Below are 21,337 nucleotides of genomic sequence, written 5' to 3'. Positions count from 1 at the left end.
AATATTCTATGGAAGATAAGGAGGAAAAGAGCTGTGATACTGAGTGTGCAGGAACAGTCATCAGGAAAATAAAGTTCCTGTGTGTTTTGATATGTCTAAATATTCTATAATTTCACATGTACAGTTTAGTTTGATGGCCTTTATTAGTCTTAAAGCAAATAACTTTTTTCCCAAGAATAACAGTTCAATATTACTTCAAATCTTTATTCCAACTCCAAAAATAAGACTATCCCATACAATAGCAAACATTCTGCTTTTTCATGGTCATTACTCAAATATACTTTGCCTATGCTTACTGTTAAATTGCCACGTACAGCATTTCAATTGAAAAAAGTCCCTTTATATTTTTAGTTATACCTCTTAAGATTGCCCAAGAGAAAATAAACTAATATATGATGCTACTCACTAAAAGAAAAAAAGAAATACTCTTCACGGTCTTTCATTCATTTCATCAACTAGGACACATAAGGCAGCATCTTTTTCTATAATCTGGTCCCTCCTGTGACCTGAGTTTTCTCTTTGTTGTTCATTCTGTCCAGTACAATTGCTGTTATCATCAGTGTCCATTGGCTCAGTTTTAACTCTCATCCCTGCTTCCGAATGGGGCAAATCATCAGGCAAAGAAGCCAAGCAATTTTGAATCATTTCAATTACTCGTTCCAGGTGTTTCTGAAACCTCTCAGCTGTTTCAAGACGTTGACGTTTCTGGACCTCCATCATGACTCTCAAGGTCTCTCTTGCTTGGTGGGGTCGATATTCGTTTATAAGATGATGCACATGCACGAAAAGCAGCTTAAGATCTTCTAGCTTCTCTTCTCGTTTTATACTCCCAGGGCTCCTTATTAAGATATCTAAAAGGTCCAAGAAATTAATCAGTATAGACATATTGAGTTTTCTCAGTTCTTTCTTGTGATCAAATTGCATAGGATGAAGCCGTTCAATGCCCTGACTTTCCAAAGGGCGAATGATAAGATCATCACATTGGAACTGGTTGCCAAACATCATGTAACTGTCTTTAATTGGAGGAGGAGGCTTGGGAGCTAAGCCTTCTTGAATATTTTCATCTGTATATTCCTTGATGTACTGCATTGGAGGTGGGGGAAGTGCGCTCACTTGCTGTGGTTCACCCATCGTAGACAATCAGGAACCTAAAGAAACAGAGCACAGATTCAGAACAGAATATAAAACCCCACCCCGACCCCATTAGTGACTTCAGGGCATGTTCTTCCTTCTGACAGGACAGGATCCAGAACAAGATGATTTTAGATTTTAAAATTAACATTTACAAAAGGGAATGGCTATCAATTATTTTCTAATTAAGGATTATGTTAACACATATACTTTCCTTTATCTCCTTGATGCTTTCAATAGCAGTTAAATAAACAAAAGTCACATTTTTTTTTGTCTATAAAGAAAACCTGAGGGAACTGGAAGCTGGGGCAGCCCCCCATCAGCTGGGTGTCTGCTGAGGTAAAAGATAACATCCTACAGAAAGATGTGCAGGGTCTTGTTTCTGCTTTGTGCCTAGAATCTGTTGCCACCGCTCCCTGCCCAGGGGTGGGGGGGTTTGTTGGTGTAGCAGAGACATCCAGAGAGGCCACACCATTCCAGCAGAAGGCAGGCACCCATGACTACTGTAATGGTATTGGAAAAAAAGAACTTCCAGAGTACGAAAGACTGCCAACACCTGTCAATTTCTTAAAGATAGACCTGGGCAAAGTATACTGAAAATAAAGGGGTAGTGTGGGAAGGGGAGGCTCTTGTGGCGTTTGTCACTGTATCATGAAGCTTCACTGATGAGGAAAAAAAATTACCAACCTATGACCAGGGCGGCCTGGTCAACACCAACTTCGATGTTCAGAAGTTCACTGTGAATTCAGACCATATTATCTTCAAGCTTCCTGATGATGAGTATGGCTTGAAAATTGAGAACTTGCTGGCCAGTCAAGACAACAGGTATGCTAATTTCACCCTAAAGGGACAAGTGATCCTGGCAGAGGAGGAGGAAGTAAAGAGGAAAAAAAAGCAAAGCTATGGCTTTGTGGAAAAAGTAACAAGAAAAACTCCTAGTTAGGCTCACGGAACAGGGCAAAGAAAAGTGCAGAAAGCTACATTCCAAAGACTTCTGTCTTCCAGAAAGGTTTGCCCTAATGAGAGCACCAGGGTTACGATTCTAAAGGTTTCCAGTATGAAGGCAGGTTCTGTAACTGATAGTGGACACTGGCGAGTTCATTTTTACTGCAGAATCACCTTACATCATCCCATTTAAACCTCCTTAGTCACTGACTCCTCAGGTACTACATCCTCTTCACAATACCTGCTCTGGTCCCATGGCCTGCTGTCTCCTAGCTCTTGATTCTCTATTCACCCAAAGGACTGCAGGCTTTCATCAGATAGCCTGTTGCTTACCTGAGTCCAACTTAACTGCTGCAGTCCTCATGTTCACCGCAATGAAGATGACCACAAAGAGAGCCAGGAAACAACCTCTAGCATCTAGCAGACCCCAAGTCGAGGTATGCAAACTTCCTCTATGAAGGAAATTCTGAGAACACGGAGCAGTGTCACTTGGAAATCTTAATCTCTTCAAGTCTTTCTCATCTGTTAAAGGACACTCTTGTCTGCTAGATGTCATGTGATTACGAGTAAGGACATCTGTTCTGCTTGTTTAGAAAAGAGGGATGCTAGGGATAAGGACTCATGTGTTCTATGTAAGCTGACAAATGTAAAATATTGGAAGAAGGAATCGGCCAGCAGAGTCCACTACAGGTTTGGCAGAGGACTTTATTTACTGTTATTTTTAGATGTTTTTTGCTATTTTGAAAAAGGACCTAAACTGTGTAGGCACGGTGGTTTACGATATAACCCTAGTGATTGAGAAACGAGATAGCTGTGAGTTCAAGGCCAGTTTAGGGTACATAATGAGTTTTGAGTCAGCCTGTGCTAAAAATACTACCTTTAAAAACTAGTAAATATTTTAGAAGTATATGAAGTTGGGAGTGAGATATGGTGATTCAAGTGTGCAAGATATTAGAGGGGAAGGAGTGGGTATGACCAAAACACTGTGTGTGTGTGTGTGTGTGTGTGTGTGAGAGAGAGAGAGAGATAAAATTCTCAAAGAACAAAATATATACTCTAAAAACTAAGTGAAAGGGGTCTAGATTTGGGTTGCTTTTGTATGGCACATGATACATTATTTTTCATGTCTGGTTTTTTTTGGGTAGATATATATTGGAACCTACTCTGGGAAAGAGGACATTTATATGCAAATGTCATATGCCTCATTTACTACTCTTTCCCACAGTGAAACTACTTAATGGTGTTTATCAATCTCGTATCACAATCACTTTTGCTTTCTATTGTACACTAGTTTCCCAAACCAAACACCTAAAAACTATAAACTACCCTGTCTTGAAAAACCAAAAAAAAAAAAAAAAAAAAAACTCTAAACATTTTGACAAAAACAAAAAAACACCCAACATTGTTAAATTTCATAATTGTGTTACTATCGAAGGTTTCTGGAGGAAGCCCCATCTTAAGAATATGGTAGTTTTATTAACACATTAGCACTTTATATCCTTTCTAAATAATTTAAAACATAAACCCCAACACTGCAACATACATGGTCAAAATAACCTCTGCTTATTCCAATTTGATTTAAGTGTATTATCCTATGAGGAGATTCCTGAGTGTTTTTTCACACTAATAATCTGAGATCTGAGTTTCAAGCTACACCACCTTCCAACATCAACCAGGGCAAGTTCTGTACCATCAGTATTACACTTGGAGTATGTTAAATCTGAGGGCAGCCACTTCAAATTCTTCAGATTTTTAACTGTTTGGACATACCCTCACCCTATTTGCTTTTTCCCCCCCCCCCCCCTTTCTTTCCTCTTCCCTTAAGAATTTCAGTATGTACCTAAAACACTAATGTCCTCTTGCAACCACAGCCAAGTAGACACGGGGCCTAAATTTCATCCAGGGAGGGCTTTTGAAATTGAGGATCTGTGCTTCCCTTCCCCACGCCCACACTAACCCCGCCGTTTCCCAAAAGCTTCTAGTAAGTGACCCGCACGGCCATTTACACCGCCATTTACTTTTCATAACGACACAACTATTCCCAACTTAATTTTAGAGACAAGAAGCCAATTCCCAAAGTGCACAACTGGGTGCAGTAGATCAAAATGCTGGCAAATGGTACAACGGGAATTCTCACTCCGGGCTTTTTGTCTCTTTTGCGCCAAAGCACAAATCCCCGGACTTCACTTAGTCGGAAGCATCCCGGGAACAGCCCGCCACAGGGCGGGATCCGCCCATCACCGGTTTAAACCGAACTTTCCAAAGCCGCTGGAGGTCGTAATTTACGAACACTAGCAAAACCCGCACTTTCTAGTGCTCGCTTTCGGGGGTTGGGGGGGGATAAGGGGGGTGCGTCGCCAGCTCAGACACATGGTTCACGTGGTCCCCTGGAACTGGGGACGCCCTCCGAAAGCCGGCAAGACGGGAGACCCGGGTCCGCTCGAGTTTTCTCCCGCCTCCCCCCGGCCCCGCGCCCCCAGGTGGCTAGTCTCACTTTACCAGTGGCGCCGGGGCACGGTCCCGGCTAAGGCCACGGCAGTGTAAAAGCCGTCGGCGTGGGGACGAGACCTCGGGCCTCCCAACCTCCGGTCCCGCCCGTCCCGCTCGCGGGAAGCCCGGCGAGGGAGCGCTCGGCTCACCTTCGGCCTCCGGCCGGCTCCGCCGAGGGACGCGGGGGGCGGGAAAGGCGAGCCCGGGTTTCCCAGGCTGCACCGCGCGGGGCCTCGGCGCCCCACGCCCGGAGAGACGCAGCCGCGGGGGCGGAGAGAGACGCTCAGGCTGCGGTCGCCGCCCGCGGCCGCCCGCTCACCTCACCTCTTGCTTTTCCGGTAGCGACTTTTCCTCGGCGCAGCGGAAGCCCAAGTTCCGGTTGCCTTCTCAGGAAGAAGCCCCTGACGAGGGCTTTTAATTGGCTACCAAGGCTGTCCTATAACAGGTCTTGCTCCCGCCCTAAAGATAGTGCGCCTGCGCACTTCCGCGGCTCCCGCTTCCCGCGGGGTTATCTCAGGCATCTCCACCCCCCCACCCCCACCCCCACCCCCACCCCCAGGATTCCTAGGTCAGGTCGGCAGAGTTCCTCTTCGCACATTTTGTCAGTAAGAGAAAGTGCTACCTAATAATTCCATTCCTCGCCGCCCCCACTTTTAAATTAAAATTAAAAAGGAATCCACTTGCCGTATGTAAAAGTCAGAAAATACGGGTAAGCAGTATATTAAAATATCCCAGCAATGCCTACCTCACCATCAAAAATGCTTTTTAATTAAGATTAGACTCCATGATATACATATATATGTATATAAATATTTGCAAATATATGGAGATAATTGCGAAGCTGATTAAGAATAAAACCCTAAACCTCTGTTTCCCCTCTCCATTCACTTTTCATTTAGGAATTCAAAGATGTCTGTTACAGTTCTTCCACAAATTGACAAGTGAAAAAAATTAATTTGATGTAATTTTTTTAAATGGAGGGAGAGGGGGTTTTTCACTGTGTAGCCCAGGCTGGCCTCACACGTCCCTTCCCAGCCTCAGGAACGTACAGAAATGCACCATCAGGCCCAGCAAGAAAACTTTCCATTTAAGGTTTTGGTTTTGGCGTTTTCTGTCTGTTTTCTTCCCCCACAAGAATTGTTAACAAATGTCCAAATTCATGGGAGTCTTAAGGATGCACACTGCGTATTAAAAGTAAGATAAGAATGTTCTTCTGATAAAAACAGCTCTGCTTCACAAACAGGAATCTCCCAGTTTCTTTCTTTAAATATATGGAGAATTGCAGGCATAAAAGTAAAAGTGCAGTCTACTCGCCATCAACTTCAACAGTTACATGCTGAACATCATTTCATCTCTAGTCCAGTGTGCAGCTCCAGAAGGTAAGGGCTCTTTATTTCTTCATCCACTCATAGAATCATTATCTTCTTGAAAGTATATTCAGGGTCATTAAAGGAACGAAACTGATAGAATGAATGTATATATGATTTATTAGAGTGTCTCACAGGATGCAGTTCAAGTTATTATAACAATGGCTGTCTCATGCCTGAAAGGCTGAGAATCCTGCAGCTTCTCAAGTCCAAGAGGCGGGACATCTCAGCAGCCCTCGTCTGGCGCTGGAGGCCTGGAGGATACCTGGAGAGCTGCTGGTCTTCAAACTATGTGGGAATCCTAAAGAAATTTGGTTCTAATACTGGCAAAGGAATGATTCAACAGGATAGATAAAGTTGCCATTGAGAGTGAGGGCAAGCAACCAAAACACAGTTTCCTTTCTTCTTGTCCTTTTTATCTGGGCAGCTGCCAGAAAGTGCCATGCAGGCTTCCTGCTTCTGAAAATCTGATTAAGGAAATTCCTCACAGGAGTTTGGGTTTTAGTTGGTTTCAGATGCAATCAAGTTAATCACCAAGATTACCCATAACCCAACGATAAGTTAATAGGACTGGGGATGTAGCTCAGTTAGTAGGGAAATTGCTTAGAATACATGAAACTGTGGGGTCTGTCCCCAGCACTACATAAGCCAGACATGATGGCCCATGCCTGTAACCTCAGCACCTAGGGGGTCAAAACAGAAGGATCCAAAGTTCAGAAATTCAAGGTTATCTTCAGCTACATAGTTCAAAGCCAGCTTAGGCTGTGTGAGAACTTGTCTCAGAAAAGAAAGAAGGAAAAGAAAGAGAAAGAAAGAAAAAAGATTTTTCCAGTTTTTATAATCAACTACCACATCAATATTTTGATTCAGATTGTCTCTGGTTCCAATTAAGAGCTACCCTTTTCAAACTACTAATGCCTTTTAATTGGCTTGTAATCTTTACATTCTCCCCGCCCCATCTTGCCCCTCCATTAATAATTTGTTGAAGAAATTCATCCGTTGTTAGCATGCCTGAATCAAGTTTTTCTCCTGACACCGACATGTTCTGCACCAGAGACTTCCAGTGTTATTTCCAGTCCTCACTGTACTTCGTCTGTCAGCAGTACTTAGCATATTTGATCATTTAGATTACCCTAGGACTCAGTTGTGAAGACACTTCTCAGAAGCCATCCACGTGATGGTACATAGGTAATACCATGAAGACCCTGGAACCCCCTCCCCTCTATACGTCAGACCCTAGCAGACAGCTTGCCCCGATTGTATTGGATCTGTTTCCAAAAAGCTCCTCTTTTTTCCTCCAGTACACCACTGAAACCACCATACCAGCCTCTTGCATTAGTTTTATTTTAGTGTGTTTCAAATATGAGAAATTGTTACAGCTCCTGTGACTGTTGTCATTCTTTTTTTTTTTTTTTTTTTCTCGAGACAGGGTTTCTCTGTGTAGCTTTTGAAGCCTGTCCTCGAACTCATTTTGTAGACCAGGCTGGCCTCGAACTCACAGAGATCTGCCTGCCTCTACCTCCTGAGTGCTGGGATTAAAGGTGTGCGCCACCACCGCCCAGCTGCTGTTGTCATTCTTCATTACCTTGATTTCTGTAATAGCCTCCCAAATGATTTCTTTGCTTCCACTTTTTCCTTCCCCTATTCTGCTCCCCACACTGTTCTAAAGTAGAAGATTGAGCTTGTTCAAAATTCTCCAAGGAAGTTTTTTGTTTTGTTTTGTTTTGTTTTGTTTTTTGGTTTTTTTGAGACAGGGTTTCTCCGTGTAGTTTTGGTGCCTGTCCTGGACCTTGCTCTGTAGACCAGGCTGGCCTCACACTCACAGAGATCCTCCTGGCTCTGCCTCCTGAGTGCTGGGATTAAAGGCATACACCCGGGCCGCCCGGCTCCAAGGAAGTTTCTATAACATATAAAATGAAATCTAATGCCCCTACCATGGCCCAAACATTTTAAAATGTACTAAACATCCTTCCTAGGGCTTGCCATCAACTGAAATCATCTTTATGTGGCATATTTGTTTATTTTATTGTCTTCATCAGAATACAAGTTTATGAGCATAGAAACTTTTCCTGTTTCATTCACTGTTATATTGTCAGCACCTAGAACAATGTCTGAGATGGGTAAGTACTCAAGAAATATTTATTGAATAAATAACAAAATGACTCTGTCTCCTGTAACTTCAGGGGATCTATTCCATGATCACTAGTGAGTATCTGAAAGCACAGATAGTTCCTAACCCTGTATATACTATACAGTTTTATTATACCCACCGATAATAAAGTTTAATTTATAAATAAGTACAGTAAAATGAACCACAATAAAAGTACAGTAAAATGAACCACAATAACTAATGATGGAATAAAATAATTATAACAACATATATAATAAAATTTTGTGAATGTAGTCTCTATCATATCACTAATTCATCTATAGGAAATACTTTATGACTTCCCATTGACATATGTGAATAGCAAGATTGATTCCTCTTGCACTTTGGGGTCATTATTAAGTAAAGGAAAGGTTACTTGAGCACAAATGCAACAATAATGTAACAGAAAATCTGGTAACTGATGGTATCTACTGAGAGACGACAGGGCAGGTAGCATATATAGCATCTATACTCTGGACAAGGCGATAATTCACAACTCTAGCAGGCCAAAAGTGGACACTCTGTACCATTCTGTTCAAACTGGTGCACACTTTAAAACGTAAGTTTATGTCTGGAATTTTCCACTTAGTATCTTTATGTCATATTTGTCCATGAGCAATTGAAAGAAAACCTTAGATAAATGAGGACTGCTCTATGGACATCAGTTTCAAGTGAAGCTATAGTGATTTAACAGATAGACCACAGTCTACATAGCCATAGCTCTGCTGTGTGACATTACTTTCCTTCCAGTTTTTGCTATCATAATCACTGGACTATGTGCATCTCAGTTCACACTTGTTTTTGCACTCATTTTTTCCCCCACTGAGATAAATTTCTGGAAGTGGCCCAAAGTGCAAATGTCATACAGCTAGTGACATAACCAAGGTACACTGTTGGCCTCTTGATTCTCATGTTGGTGTTCTTTCCAGTAAAATACGAATGAGTAGTGGCTACAAAATCCATGTCATGAGAGAAGCTGGTGGAAATACGGGTGTAATAAACACTTATTTTAATCTGTGGTTGACTGAATTTGCAAGATCTGAATGGAAAATTTATGCCTTAAGTTTAACAAGGAATACAGTTATTCAACACATCTTTATGGTGTGTCCGTTATGCCAGGCACTGTTCTAGAAGGTGAAAGACATGTATCCAACCTTCTAATGGAGAGACAACAGGATGCAAACATAGGAACCTCAAATAGTGATAAGGGCTGTGGGGACACAGTAATGCAGACTAGTGCAATCATAGTGTGGGCTGAGGCCAGCTAGCTGCTTGGCAGAGGGTACTTAGGGGAGTGACAGATGGTGACCTTGGAAATCAGCGATGAATAGTGGAAAGAGGTGAATGTTGCAGAGGTAATGGAAACAGCAATTGGAACAACACTGAGGTCTCCATGATGGTCTTCAGTTGGAGTTTGAAAGGAACCTATCGAAACCTCTTGTAGCATGCACATTCCCCCCAACCACCCCCCATCACAGAGATAAGTGAATGTAATATACAAACCTTTGGGCTGTAATTGCTCTGCATCTTCAGTGTGCCCTTGTTAATTGTGGTTTTGCTTTGCCATTCCAATAGGTGAGCAGTGGTTTAATCTGCCATCATTTGGTGTTAGGAATCTTTTCATTCGTTATTTGTCAAATGCATCTTTTCTCCAGTGAGCTGCTTGAGTTTTTCTATCCTTTTTAAAAATTGGCTTGTCTTCTCTGTTGAGTTGTGTGAGTACACACACACACACACACACACACACACACACACACACACGGTATAATAAGTTGTTTATTGCATTTATGTCTCATAAATATTTTCTTAGAACTTATGACTGATCTTTTAACCTTCCTCATAGCTATCTTTTAAACGGCAAGAGTTCTTAGCTTCAGTGAAGTCCTAGCAATTCTTAGTTTTTAGATTTACTTATTTCATTATTTATATGTATGCGTGTTTTGCCTACATGTACGTGATGCACAACACATGCATGCCTGGTGCCCACAGAGGCCAGAAGAGGGTTTTGGACCCCCTGGGACTAGAGATACAGATGGTTGTGAGTCACCATGTGGGAGCTGGAAACCCAGCCCATATCATCTGCAAGAACAATAGACACTCTTAACAGCTGAGCCAACTCTCCAGCCCTGTCAATTATTTTCTTTCAAGGCTCATACTTTGTGCATCCTGTCCAAGAATCTTTGCTTAACCAAACATTGTGAGGGATTGTTCTTTATGATTTTAAGTGTTGCGTTGAGATTTCTAACTTTGGGCAGATTTATTTTCGTGTATAGTTTAGGTAAGAATCAAAGGTTCCATTTGTTTATTATTTTTGTGTATAAAAACCTAACTTTTCCAGCACTTCACTGACTTTGCTGGTATTATAGTACCATTGTTAGAAAGATGGGTTCATAAATAATAATCTGTGGGTTGTCAGTCAGTTACATTGTATTTTCAGCCTGCTAATCAGTCTCTGTAGAAGAATTGGAAGCTAGTAAATGAAAATAGTTGTTTTCAGTATCTGCTTGTTCATATCATGTACTGTATAGTATATATAGTACCATGTAGTATGTACATATGTATGCATATGCATTTGTATATATACATACATTCATATATATAACCTGAAAAATCATTGCTAATGAACTTTCCTCTGAGGTCTAAAGTATGGCTTCAGTCCCTAATAACCATTTGTTTTTGTTCCTGTTGCTGTTGCCTTATTGGTGTTAACAAACATCACTAACCACCTCAGCAAGCCAGACCTGGTACAGCCGTGGATGGGAAGGGCAGTTTGCTTTGCTCCTTACAGTTTTCTTACCAGCAGGGGGCAGCAGTAACAGCTCAGCTAAATTCCGGCTGCTGAGGGCTTCTGTTGCTAATCTCCTCTACTGTCTCCCACTTTCCATCTGTTACACACAGCACTGCCAGGCTGCTGTGTGCTTGGTGTTGATGTGCTATTCCTCACCCTCTGTTTGGATAACCAGGCTCTCTGGGTCTGTCCGCTGTCTGTCCTATAATAAACTTCAGTGAATCCCGAGTCGCCCATCTCACAGAGAAGTTGTTTTCTGGCTCTTCGGTTCCAAATGCAGGGAAACTGGAAAAGCTGGAAGTGCTTCTATACCACCACCATGGCCCCTGTGTTGTCTTCCGTCTCACTGCCCTTGTTTTTATTAAGTTGTGATTGTGCACCAGTTTTATTTCTACAGCTGGGGGTAAGTGGCTGGCCTACCTGGGCATGAATTAGCTCAGACAATCTTGGATGTAGCCACATAGCGTAGATAGCCAGTGTAGAATATTGTTTTGTTTTGAGATGGATATGGATAAAAGCGAAAGTAAGAAGAAAACACTTCCACGTGTCCCAGATAGGAGGTGCATACAAAGACGAGCTACCTGGACTCAGGGGAGGCAGAATTCGGATGTAGCTTGTTGATCACCATTCTTGAGGTTCTTGATTTAATCTCCAGCACAACCAAAAAGGGGGGCAAGGGACAATATTAAGACAAGTAATATTTTAATTAAAAATTCAAAAAGTAAAATTTAAGACAAAAACACTCATGATAGCCAAAATATGATCATTTTAAATAAGGGCGGGTTCCCTATATAGTCCAATGCCACCATTGAAAGGGAGCCTACACGACCCTTCCCATTTGAAGACTGGCATTATTCCCCAGATGGCAGGGGTGGCAGGGCTCTTAGGCTTTCAGAGTTTATGTACTGATCTTCTAGTGTTGAGTCATCAAGTATGTATCGCTCACCAAGTAAACAGAAGCCACTGTCCAGACCCGGTGATCCACCCACCACGAGGCCAGTGTTACCTCTCTGCAGTTCTCGGGAATCTTTACCCCTTTGATCCACTCTGCTTCAGGTCTTCAATGCAAGTTTTCAGAACCTGGTGTCTTGTGGACAAGGACAGATTTTATGATACAGACCCTTCAGTCTGTTTAGTCAATTCAGACTGTAGTCAGACTTTTCTTTGGGCCACCAGCTCACAAAAAAACGACATGGAGACTTATTATTAATTATGAAGACTCAGCCTATAGCTTAGGCTTGTTTCTAACTAGCTCTTATAATTTAATTAACCCATTTCTGTTCATCTACATGTTGCCATATGTCTCGTAGCTTTTACCTGTCTACCTGCATGTTCATTTCCCCTGCATCAGCTGGTGACTCCTTTCCTTCTGTATCTGCTTTTCTTTGTCTCCGTATTTTCCACCAACTGATTACCAGTTTGACCTCCTATGTCTATTAATGTGGATTGAGAAATTTCCTATTCAGTCAGGGTGGGGCAAAGTATGGAAAGTCCTGGCCTGAGATTCAGGAGACCAGAGTTTGGCTAATGTGATGGGCAACTTCAGGTGAGCCGTATCTCCTCTCGGTGAAATGAGACTGTCAGGCAAAGCCAGTCACCTGTAAGTCCAGGTGTCAACGGGGGCTTCCGATGCTCACCTCCTGCCTACTTTGAGCACTAGGAGCCTTACTTTCTCATTGAGATTTCATGATTTTAAAAGTCCTCTGATCACTAAAAGTCCTTGAGATTTGGTGTTGGCTCATTCCATTAGAACCTCCCTGTGTATGTGTTATTAATAACGGAAATACCGCAGTCTCAGAAACTTCATAGAGCCCTTGGAGAGTCACATCTGAAGGAGAGAAAAGCTGGCCTTCCCAGGATCCAAGGAAAAGGCACTGCAATTCTCTAACCAGCCTTCTCCTTGAATTGTATTTATTTATTTGTCCATTAATTTATTTATTAGCTATTTTCTCGGTGTTGAGGATTGAAGTCAGGGCCTTGCACATACTCAGTGAGCTAGCTATCTACCACGAAGCACATCCCTTACCTTAGACCAGAGGTTCTCAGCCTTTAATCCGGTTCCTCATGTTGTGGTGACCCCCAACCGTACAATTACTTCGTTGCTACTTCATAACTGTAATTTTGCTACTTTTATGAATCATAATGTAAAAAATCTAATATGCACTATATATGATATGTGACCTTCAAAAGGGGTCATGACCCACAGCTTGAAAACCGCTACCCTAGACTGTTTTGTGAAATAGTGTTAGGCTAACAACAAAACTGAGTAGAAAATGCCAAGTTCTACCAAATTCCTTCCTGGCACAAACAGAGAGCCTCCCCACCATCAGCATCCCGCCTCAGAATGGTACAGTTGATGCTAGTGAAGCAGCATATGTACATCATCATCAGCACTTAAAGTCCATAGTCCACTTCAGGTTCACACTTGGTGTTGGACATTCTGTGGGTTTTGACAAAATGTATAATGGCATATACCTACCCTAATACTCTAGAAAATAGTTTCCCTGTCCTAAAAATCCCCTGAACTCTACCAGTCATCCTTCCCTCCCCCCAAGTCCTTGGAATTCACTGACCTTTTTACTATCTGATTGATTTCCCCTTTCCTAAAATGTCATGTAGTTGGAGTCATTTTTAGTATTTTCTGGTAGTTTTCTTCTGCTTAATTTAAAATTCTTCCTCTTTTTTTTTTCTTTTTTACCATTTAATAAAGTTGCATCTTGGACCTACCTCATTACCCATTCAGCTGTGGGAGAGCATCCTACTTGCTTTCGGGTTTTAGAAATTATGGATGTGACTTCTGTAAGCCTCAGTCTCCAAGTTGTTATGCCAATCTAAGTTTTCATTTTGGTAAATACTAGTGAGTGTGATTGTTGGATCTCATGGCAAGAGTATCTTTAGCTTTTTAAAAAACAGCAACAACAACCACAAACCCCTGAACTGTCTTTCACAGTAACTGTACAATTTTAGCAACTCCAGTAGAACCACAGTCATATCTCCTTATTGTAACTTGATAATGCTGTAGACATTGACCATCTTTCCCTCTGCTTCTTTGTCTCCTGTGAATCTTTTTTGTTCGGGCATGTGGTCATTCTTTAGTCAGTGTGCTTAGTTTTTATTGTTCACTTATTTATTCAACTTTATTTATTGATAAACATGTGTATATGATGTGCGGGCGGGTGATTGCTCAGATACCACCGAGCACACATGGAGGTCAGAGGACAGCTTTGTGGAGTTGGGTCTCCTTCTGTGTTTCTGTGGGCTGCAGGGATGGAACTCAGGCCGGCAGACTTGCAGAGCAAACACCTTTACCTTTACCTGCTGAGCCATGTCACCCATCCTTACTGTTTGCTTTGAAGAGGTCTTTGAATATTTGAGGTAGCAACCTTTATCAGGTAAGTTTTTTTGCAAATTATTTATCCCACTCTGTAGCTTATCTTCATCTTTCAATGGTGTCTTTCATAGAACAGATGGGGTAGTTATTGTTGTTTTAATCAACACTGGCTCGTGTTTTCTGTGGGAGCCCACAAAGGTTTCCTAGTGAGATCTGAGCTTGCTTTACATAGCAGGGCTGCATTAGGGGATGGCTTGCCCACGAGTGTGGTTACCAGGTGTTTGGAATGTTCTGCACTTGGCTGTGCTGGGAGGAGGTCTTTTGCTCCACCCCTTAGCATTCCTTTACAATTCCTTTAGCAGAAACAGAAGAAACCAGTGGGTTTTGATCCAGGCCCTCATAAGGCTATCCTTTGTTTCTGTCTCTCTCCCTCTATATTTCTAGCTAAGTATTTCTCACTTCTCCCTCCTCAAGAGTACCTTGGGAGAAAAAGTGGGAGCAGGTGTCCCACAGTTTTCATGGATTATGTGTTTGTTGGTGATACACTTTCACATTTTACAGGCAGGGCTATGACTTGTTTTGCTCGGTTTTGTGATGGGTCAAGGTCTTTGGATGTCGAGTTGCTTCCGTTCATTGATAAGAGTATCCTGCCTCCAGTGAACTGCTTTTGCTTCTTTACCCAAGTTAGTCTTTTTCTGGGTTTGTTAACTGTTTCAACAATGATGCTTTGTGCTATTCCAATAATTGGTGATAAATCTTGAAATCTGGTACTGTTAACTGTTCAGCTTTACTTTCTCCCAGTATTGCATTGGATGCATTCTAGATTTTCTGGCCTTATCAACTTTAGAATCAGTTTGTCAGTATCCACACAGAAACCCCTAAATAAACTAGTTATTAAAATTGGAGACAATTGTAAGTAATTACATGAAGCCATTGCAGAAAGGTCCCTTGTATACCTTGTCCGATTTATCCTAAAGGCACATCTTGCAGAATGATAGTAGAGCACAATTATTACAGCCAGTGATATATTACAGTCAAGGTCCCTTTGCATCCCCTTTCATAGTGCCCTTTCATATTTCCATTTCCCACAGCTCCTGGCAACCACTAGCCTATTGGCCATTCCATAACATTGTATTTTGGGAACGTAGCATAAGTAGAACCAATCAGTATGTAACCTTTGGGGCTAGCTTTTCCAATGAGAACCGTTATCTGGAGAGTCAGGTAGGTTGTTTGATAGCATATTTCTTTGTGGCTGGGTATTATTTTATGACATGGATGTTAAGCGGATATTTTAACCACTGAAAGGTGTTATTCAGGGCTATTTTTTATTATGTGGAAAGCTGCCATAAACATTTGTATATAGATTTTCATATTGAGATACATTTTCATTTCTCAGGGAAAAATACCGAGGGGTGAAATTGCTATAAAACATTTACGTATTTGGTATTTAAGAAACTACTAAACCAGCCAGGCGGCGGTGGTGCCGCACACCTTTAATCCCAGCACTCAGGAGGCAGAGCCAGATGGATCTCTGGGAGTTTGAGGCCAGCCTGGTCTACAGAGCGAGATCCAGGACAGGCACCAAAAATACACAGAGAAACCCTGTCTCGAAAAAACAAAGACAAAAACAAAAACTACTAAACTGTTTTTCACAATGACTGTGCCTCTTTATATGCCCACTGTGAACAAATACAGATAACTGACATAATTTCTCCTGCTCTGCATCACTCTTTTGTATTTTTCCTACTTATTTATTATGTTTTACTTTAACTATTTTCATAGATACACAGAGTTATAACATTGTGGTTTTAATTAGCATTTCCCTAGAGGATTTTATGGATTTGTTTAATTTTTTTATTTATTCTTTGTGAACTTTTTTTTTTTTTTTTTTTTTTTTTTTTACCTTTTGCCCGTTTTTTGACTGGACTGTTTATTTTTAAAATACTTTTGTTTTTGATTGTGTAAGGGGATTGTGCATATGAGTGCAGTGCCCACAGAGGCCAGAAGAGGGCATCAGATCCCTTGAAGCTGGAGTTGGTGGTGGCTGTGAGCCATCTGATGTGAGTGCTGGGACCCAAACTCAGATTTCTCTCTTTGATCAGTGTGTGCTCTTAACTGATGAGCCATCTCTACAACCCCAAGCTGTTTTCTTAGTGCTGACATTTGATGGTTTTAAAATATAGAAACTGTTCCTCTGTGGGCTATTTGATTTACAATTATTATTATTTTTTGAGTTTTCCACTTGTTTTTATTTGGTTAATAAGATCATTCAAAGGACTAGTGTTTTTAATATTGAGGAAGTGCAGATGACTAGTTTGTTTTCCTTTATGGACTACAATTTTAACATCTCCTATGGTTTCTTCTTACATTTCTTATAATTTTGTTTTAAGTAAATCTTGAATAAGTCTTTGACTCACTTTGAGTGCCTTTTAATAAGGTTCGAGACTAAATCAGAATTTACATGTTCTTAGTTTGTTGCTATCCAGTACCATATGTTGAAAGGGCTCTTGAATTCCCATTGAATTGCTTTGGCACCTTTGTAAGAAATATGCCAGTCGTCTCTACATTAACATACTTCAGAGTTTTCCATTGTGTTCCATTCAGCATGGTGTGTATTCTTCCACTTAGGCCTTGGTGACTACCACTGTACAGTGTTTGAAATTCGGTAGACGTATCCCTAATACTTGGTTATTTTTATAGTTATTCTGCATAGTTGTGTTTATTTCTCATACATACACATTTTTTCATAATTTTGTCTCTACAAAATATCTTATTAGGGTTTTAACTAGTAGCACGTTATACCTGGAAATCACATTGGTAAAGACAGAAATGTTGAAACTTTGAATTCATAAACTGCATGTATCTGTCCATTGACTTAGAGCTTTTTCATTTTTTCCCTCAATGCTGTGTACAGGTTTTTTGATTTACAGGTAAATCTCTGTGTTTTATATTCCGTGAACTCAGTCAACTCACTTATCAGTTCTTGGAACTGTATTGTAAATACCTAGGGAGTTCCTGTATAGTGCTCGTGTTATCTCCACCTAAGGACAGTTCTGTTTCTTCCTTTTTCATCTGTATGTTTTTGATTTTATGTTATTAGAGCACTACCCACGACTCCTGACACTCTGCTGTGTAAATGTAATGAGTGGACATTCTTACTTTGCTCTTGATCTTAGAGAAGCATGGGCCTTCATCACTAAGTAAAATGTGAGCTCAAGTGTTTTGTGCTGTTTCATATTGAAGTTTTATTTCTGTTACATGGGATGTTTCATCGTGAAAAGGTGTTGAATTTTGTCATTTACTCTTTTTCACAGATTAATGTGACTATGGGGTTTTTTTTTCCCCGTAGCCTTTCTTTTTTTTTTTTTTTTTTTGTTTTGTTTTTTTTGAGACAGGGTTTCTCTGTGTAGCTTTGCAACTTTCCTGGATCTCGCTCTGTAGACCAGGCTGGCCTTGAACTCACAAAGATCCACCTGCCTCTGCCTCCCGAGTGCTGGGATTAAAGGCATGCGCCACCACCGCCTGTCTCCCGTAGCCTTTCCATGTGGTGATTATATCCATTGATTTAAGATATTTTTGGAATAAAACCCACTTGGTTGTAGTATATAATTATTTTATGCACGGTTGAATCCTATTTGCTACTATTTTGCTGGAGATCTGTGTCTGTACTCATGAGGGACATTAGTCCACAGTTCTCTTCTTTCTCCTCCTTTTTTCATCTTTAAAAATATTGTTTTACCTTTTTAGAAAAAATTTTTAATTTCATATGTATGAGTGTTTTGCCCACATGTATGTGTGTGCATCACATGCATCTCTATTGCCTGCAGAGGTCAGAAGAGGTGTCATATCCCCTGATACTGGAATTATGGATGGTTGTGAGCTGCCATGTGGATGCTGGAAACCAAACCCAGGTCTTCTACTAGAGCAACAAGAGCTTTTAACCACCGAGGCATCTCTCCAGCTCCTTTTCTACTTATTTGAGACAAGGTCTCACTGTGTATCTCTGTCCTTTAATTCAATGTCTTGATGCTCAGTCCCCGTGATGCCGTGCTTACATGTATGCATAACCGTGCCCAGCCCTTCTTATTAGTTTCTTTGGTTTTGGAATCAGAACATTACTAGCTTTATGAGATAAATGAACAAGTATTCTATCTTCTAGAAGACATTGTGTTAAGTTGCTCTTCCTCCCTTCTCTCCCCTCCATTCCTTCTCCCTTCTCCCTTAGCCTCCAGAGTATAGTGAGAAATCCATGGAGTCTATTTAAAGGGCAAAGAGATTTATTAAGAAAGGAAAACCCACAAGACTGAACAGAGGAATTGTTGCAGAGTCCTGGAAAATGAGAAGCAAGGTCCCATGCTGTTCTTCTGTGCCTAAGACTGTCCCAGCATCCAAGTGCCACGAGGGAGCAAAGAGAGCGTGCCTACGTGCATCTCAGGTCTTAAGGGTGGCCATGAGGCCACGCCCCAAGGGCATGTACTTCAAGGTCATATGCAAGTAGAGCAGTTACCTGCTGCATCTCTAGAGGTGGTGCTTCAAGATCATAGACAGAACAGCTATCCAATACATCTCCCCCTTTTGTCTGAATAAGAATAACTTAATATAAAACTATATACAATAGGAACAATTATCAAGTATTCCAGGAGAGGGGAAAGGTAATAACCTAAACAAAATTAGAAATACAACCAGCAAGAACAACATCAAACAAGAGACATATGCTAAAATCCATGATGTCCAGAACATAGGTAAATGGCATGTTACAGAGATTATTCCAATAGCTGTCCTATTCTAAAAAAAAATCTAACTTTAGTATCTGAAATGTTCTTAGCTAAGATATGAGAGGATCATAACTGTAATTATCTAGTCTTCAACACCATCAAAGATCTGAGAAGAAACATAATAATACCTGAGAAAACAGAAAAATGCAAGCAAGCAATTCCTCAAAATTTTGCAATAATAGACAGAGACAGCTGGCAGCCTGGACAGTCGCCTGAAGTTCTCAGCACCATTGGGGCATCTGTTTTGGCTGTAGGCCTAGAATATTTTCAGAAGCAGGAATTTTGAAAGACCATCTTACCCTGTCTTGGCAAAGTTCAGTAGTCACTTTTCCTTGTGTCCTGCTCATCCAGAAAGGACAACATTCATATTATTAGCATTTGAGGCAAGGGCAGTTCTTTGCCCAGTAGGCCATTTTGTGCCAGAAAGAAGACAAACTTCCAAATGGAGTGTCTTACAAGCCCAACATTCTCTCGATAGTGGATCTGTAAACAGATGTACGCTCAGGGTTTATTTCTTTTAGCTGGAGGTAGAATTCTCCATTGAAACCATCTTGATTAGGTTTGTTTTAGAGGGAGTTAAATTAAAATACCAGTTTAATATCTATCTTGTGTTTGTACATGTGTGAGAGTTTTTGTTCTTTGCAAAGACTGGTACACTTTATGGAAGTTCTGGAGCATCTGTGGGCTCTGCTTATAGAGTCCCCTTGGTATCTTTTTCATGTCCCCAGGGTCTGTGTGAGCATTTTTGGTTTCATCTGTGATACTAGCCATGTGAGTCTTTCTGGTTCTCTCTGTTCATTTCACTATAGGTTTGTCAATTTTACTTTCAAACAACCATCTCTTTAATCTGTTTTCTCATTTTCAATTTCATTGACTTTCTGCTTTTGTCATATTTCTTCTCTGTTTCAGCTTGTTTTTAATTTGATTGCTTTGGGGTTTTCTCTTAACCATTTTAGTCTCTGGATGAGAGCTTAAGTCACTTAATTGAGACTTCTGTCTTCTTTTGTATATGCAAAAGATGTGTACATTTGTCTCTACACTGGTTTAGCTATATTCCACAACTTTCAATATTATTTTTATTTTTAGATCTATGTATTTCTTATTTCCCTTTGGACTTCATGAAGACTGAAGATACAGCTCAGTTGTAGAATAAATTCAGTCTCTAGCACTAAAACAAACACACACAAAAACTGTACTTTAGACCTCCTTTAAGATTTTGGAGGGTTAGAACTGTACTGTTGTGATTTTTAATATTAGGAGTGTCTGGTTCCTATTAGCTTTCTGTTTGGTGTCTGACTTGGTTTCATTACAATCAGATAATATACAGTATAATTTCAACTCTCTTAGGTCCATTGAGGTTGTCTCTAAGGCTTAGAATATGAATATTTTAATATATGTTTTGTAACAACTTGAAAATAATGCATTTCTGCCAATGGTGAGTAGAGTGTTCAGAAAACACTACCTGGATCCTCTTGGTGGATAGTATCATTGATGTATCCTGTATACTTACCAATCTTTGTCTGGTTGTTCATTATATTGTTGAGAGAGCAATGTGGCACTACGGTTCTATATTCAACTACAACTGTGAATTTGTTTCTTTCAGTTCAATCAATGTTTCCTTCCCATTTTTGATACCTCTTCTGTTCGGTGAATACACTTGTATGATTGCTTTTTTTCATGGTCCCTTTAATGTCCCTCTGCCTTTTTTCCTCCTACCGTGTCTCACGATGTATCCCAATATGGCTTTGAACTCATGATTCCTTGTAACCTCAGCTTCCTGAATGCTGGAATCACAGGCACACATCACAATTTGATGTCTTTTTTTTTTGTTGTTTTTGTTTTTCGAGACAGGGTTTCTCTGTGTAGCTTTGTGCCTTTCCTGGAACTCACTTTGGAGACCAGGCTGGCCTCGAACTCACAGAGATCCGCCTGCCTCTGCCTCCCGAGTGCTGGGATTAAAGGCGTGCGCCACCACCGCCCGGCTGTTCTTTAATGTTTTCATAATATGGTTTTCATTCTTTTACCTTTAATATTTCTATGTCATCAGAAGTGAAGTGAGGGGTTTTTATAGACAGCATATACTTGGATCATGCTTTTTAAATAGGTATATGTAGAGTATTTATATTTGATAGAATTATTAATATGCCAGAACTTACATATGCCATTTTGTTTTTTTGTTTTCTGTGTTTTGTTTATAGTGTCTTTTTTCTGTTTTCCTGTGGATTATGTTAACATTTTCTAGAGTTTCATTTTGCTTTACCTATAATGTTTTAAATATATCTCTTTTGTAAGGAGTTGGTTTTTTTTCTTTTATTTATGTGCATGGCTGGGTTGGGGGTGTGTGTCTGTGAGTGCAGGTGC

At 40.7% G+C, this 21,337-nt stretch overlaps 1 protein-coding gene across 8 annotated transcripts; it reads right to left on the bottom strand.

The window, feature by feature from the left end:
* Positions 1–188: 188 nt before the first annotated feature.
* Med7 (mediator complex subunit 7) lies at positions 189–4,993 on the bottom strand. Of its 8 annotated transcripts, none has more exons than XM_059269271.1 (4): positions 4,576–4,695; positions 2,410–2,598; positions 1,819–1,990; positions 189–1,148 (listed from the first exon to the last, which is right to left on the bottom strand). In XM_059269271.1, exon 4 carries the CDS (start codon positions 1,129–1,131, stop codon positions 430–432), a length of 702 nt encoding a protein of 233 aa, XP_059125254.1. In that variant the 5' UTR covers positions 1,132–1,148; positions 1,819–1,990; positions 2,410–2,598; positions 4,576–4,695; the 3' UTR covers positions 189–429. The 8 variants fall into 8 exon arrangements, with proteins under 8 accessions (XP_059125254.1, XP_059125256.1, XP_059125257.1 ...); XM_059269273.1 differs by having other exon boundaries at positions 2,410–2,542; positions 4,576–4,692; XM_059269274.1 differs by lacking the exons at positions 2,410–2,598; positions 4,576–4,695 and adding an exon at positions 4,716–4,988.
* Positions 4,994–21,337: the final 16,344 nt, after the last annotated feature.

Source organism: Peromyscus eremicus, chromosome 8a, assembly GCF_949786415.1.
Source record: "Peromyscus eremicus chromosome 8a, PerEre_H2_v1, whole genome shotgun sequence".
Lineage (NCBI taxonomy): Eukaryota > Metazoa > Chordata > Mammalia > Rodentia > Cricetidae > Peromyscus > Peromyscus eremicus.
This window is presented reverse-complemented; position numbering and strand designations above follow the sequence as displayed.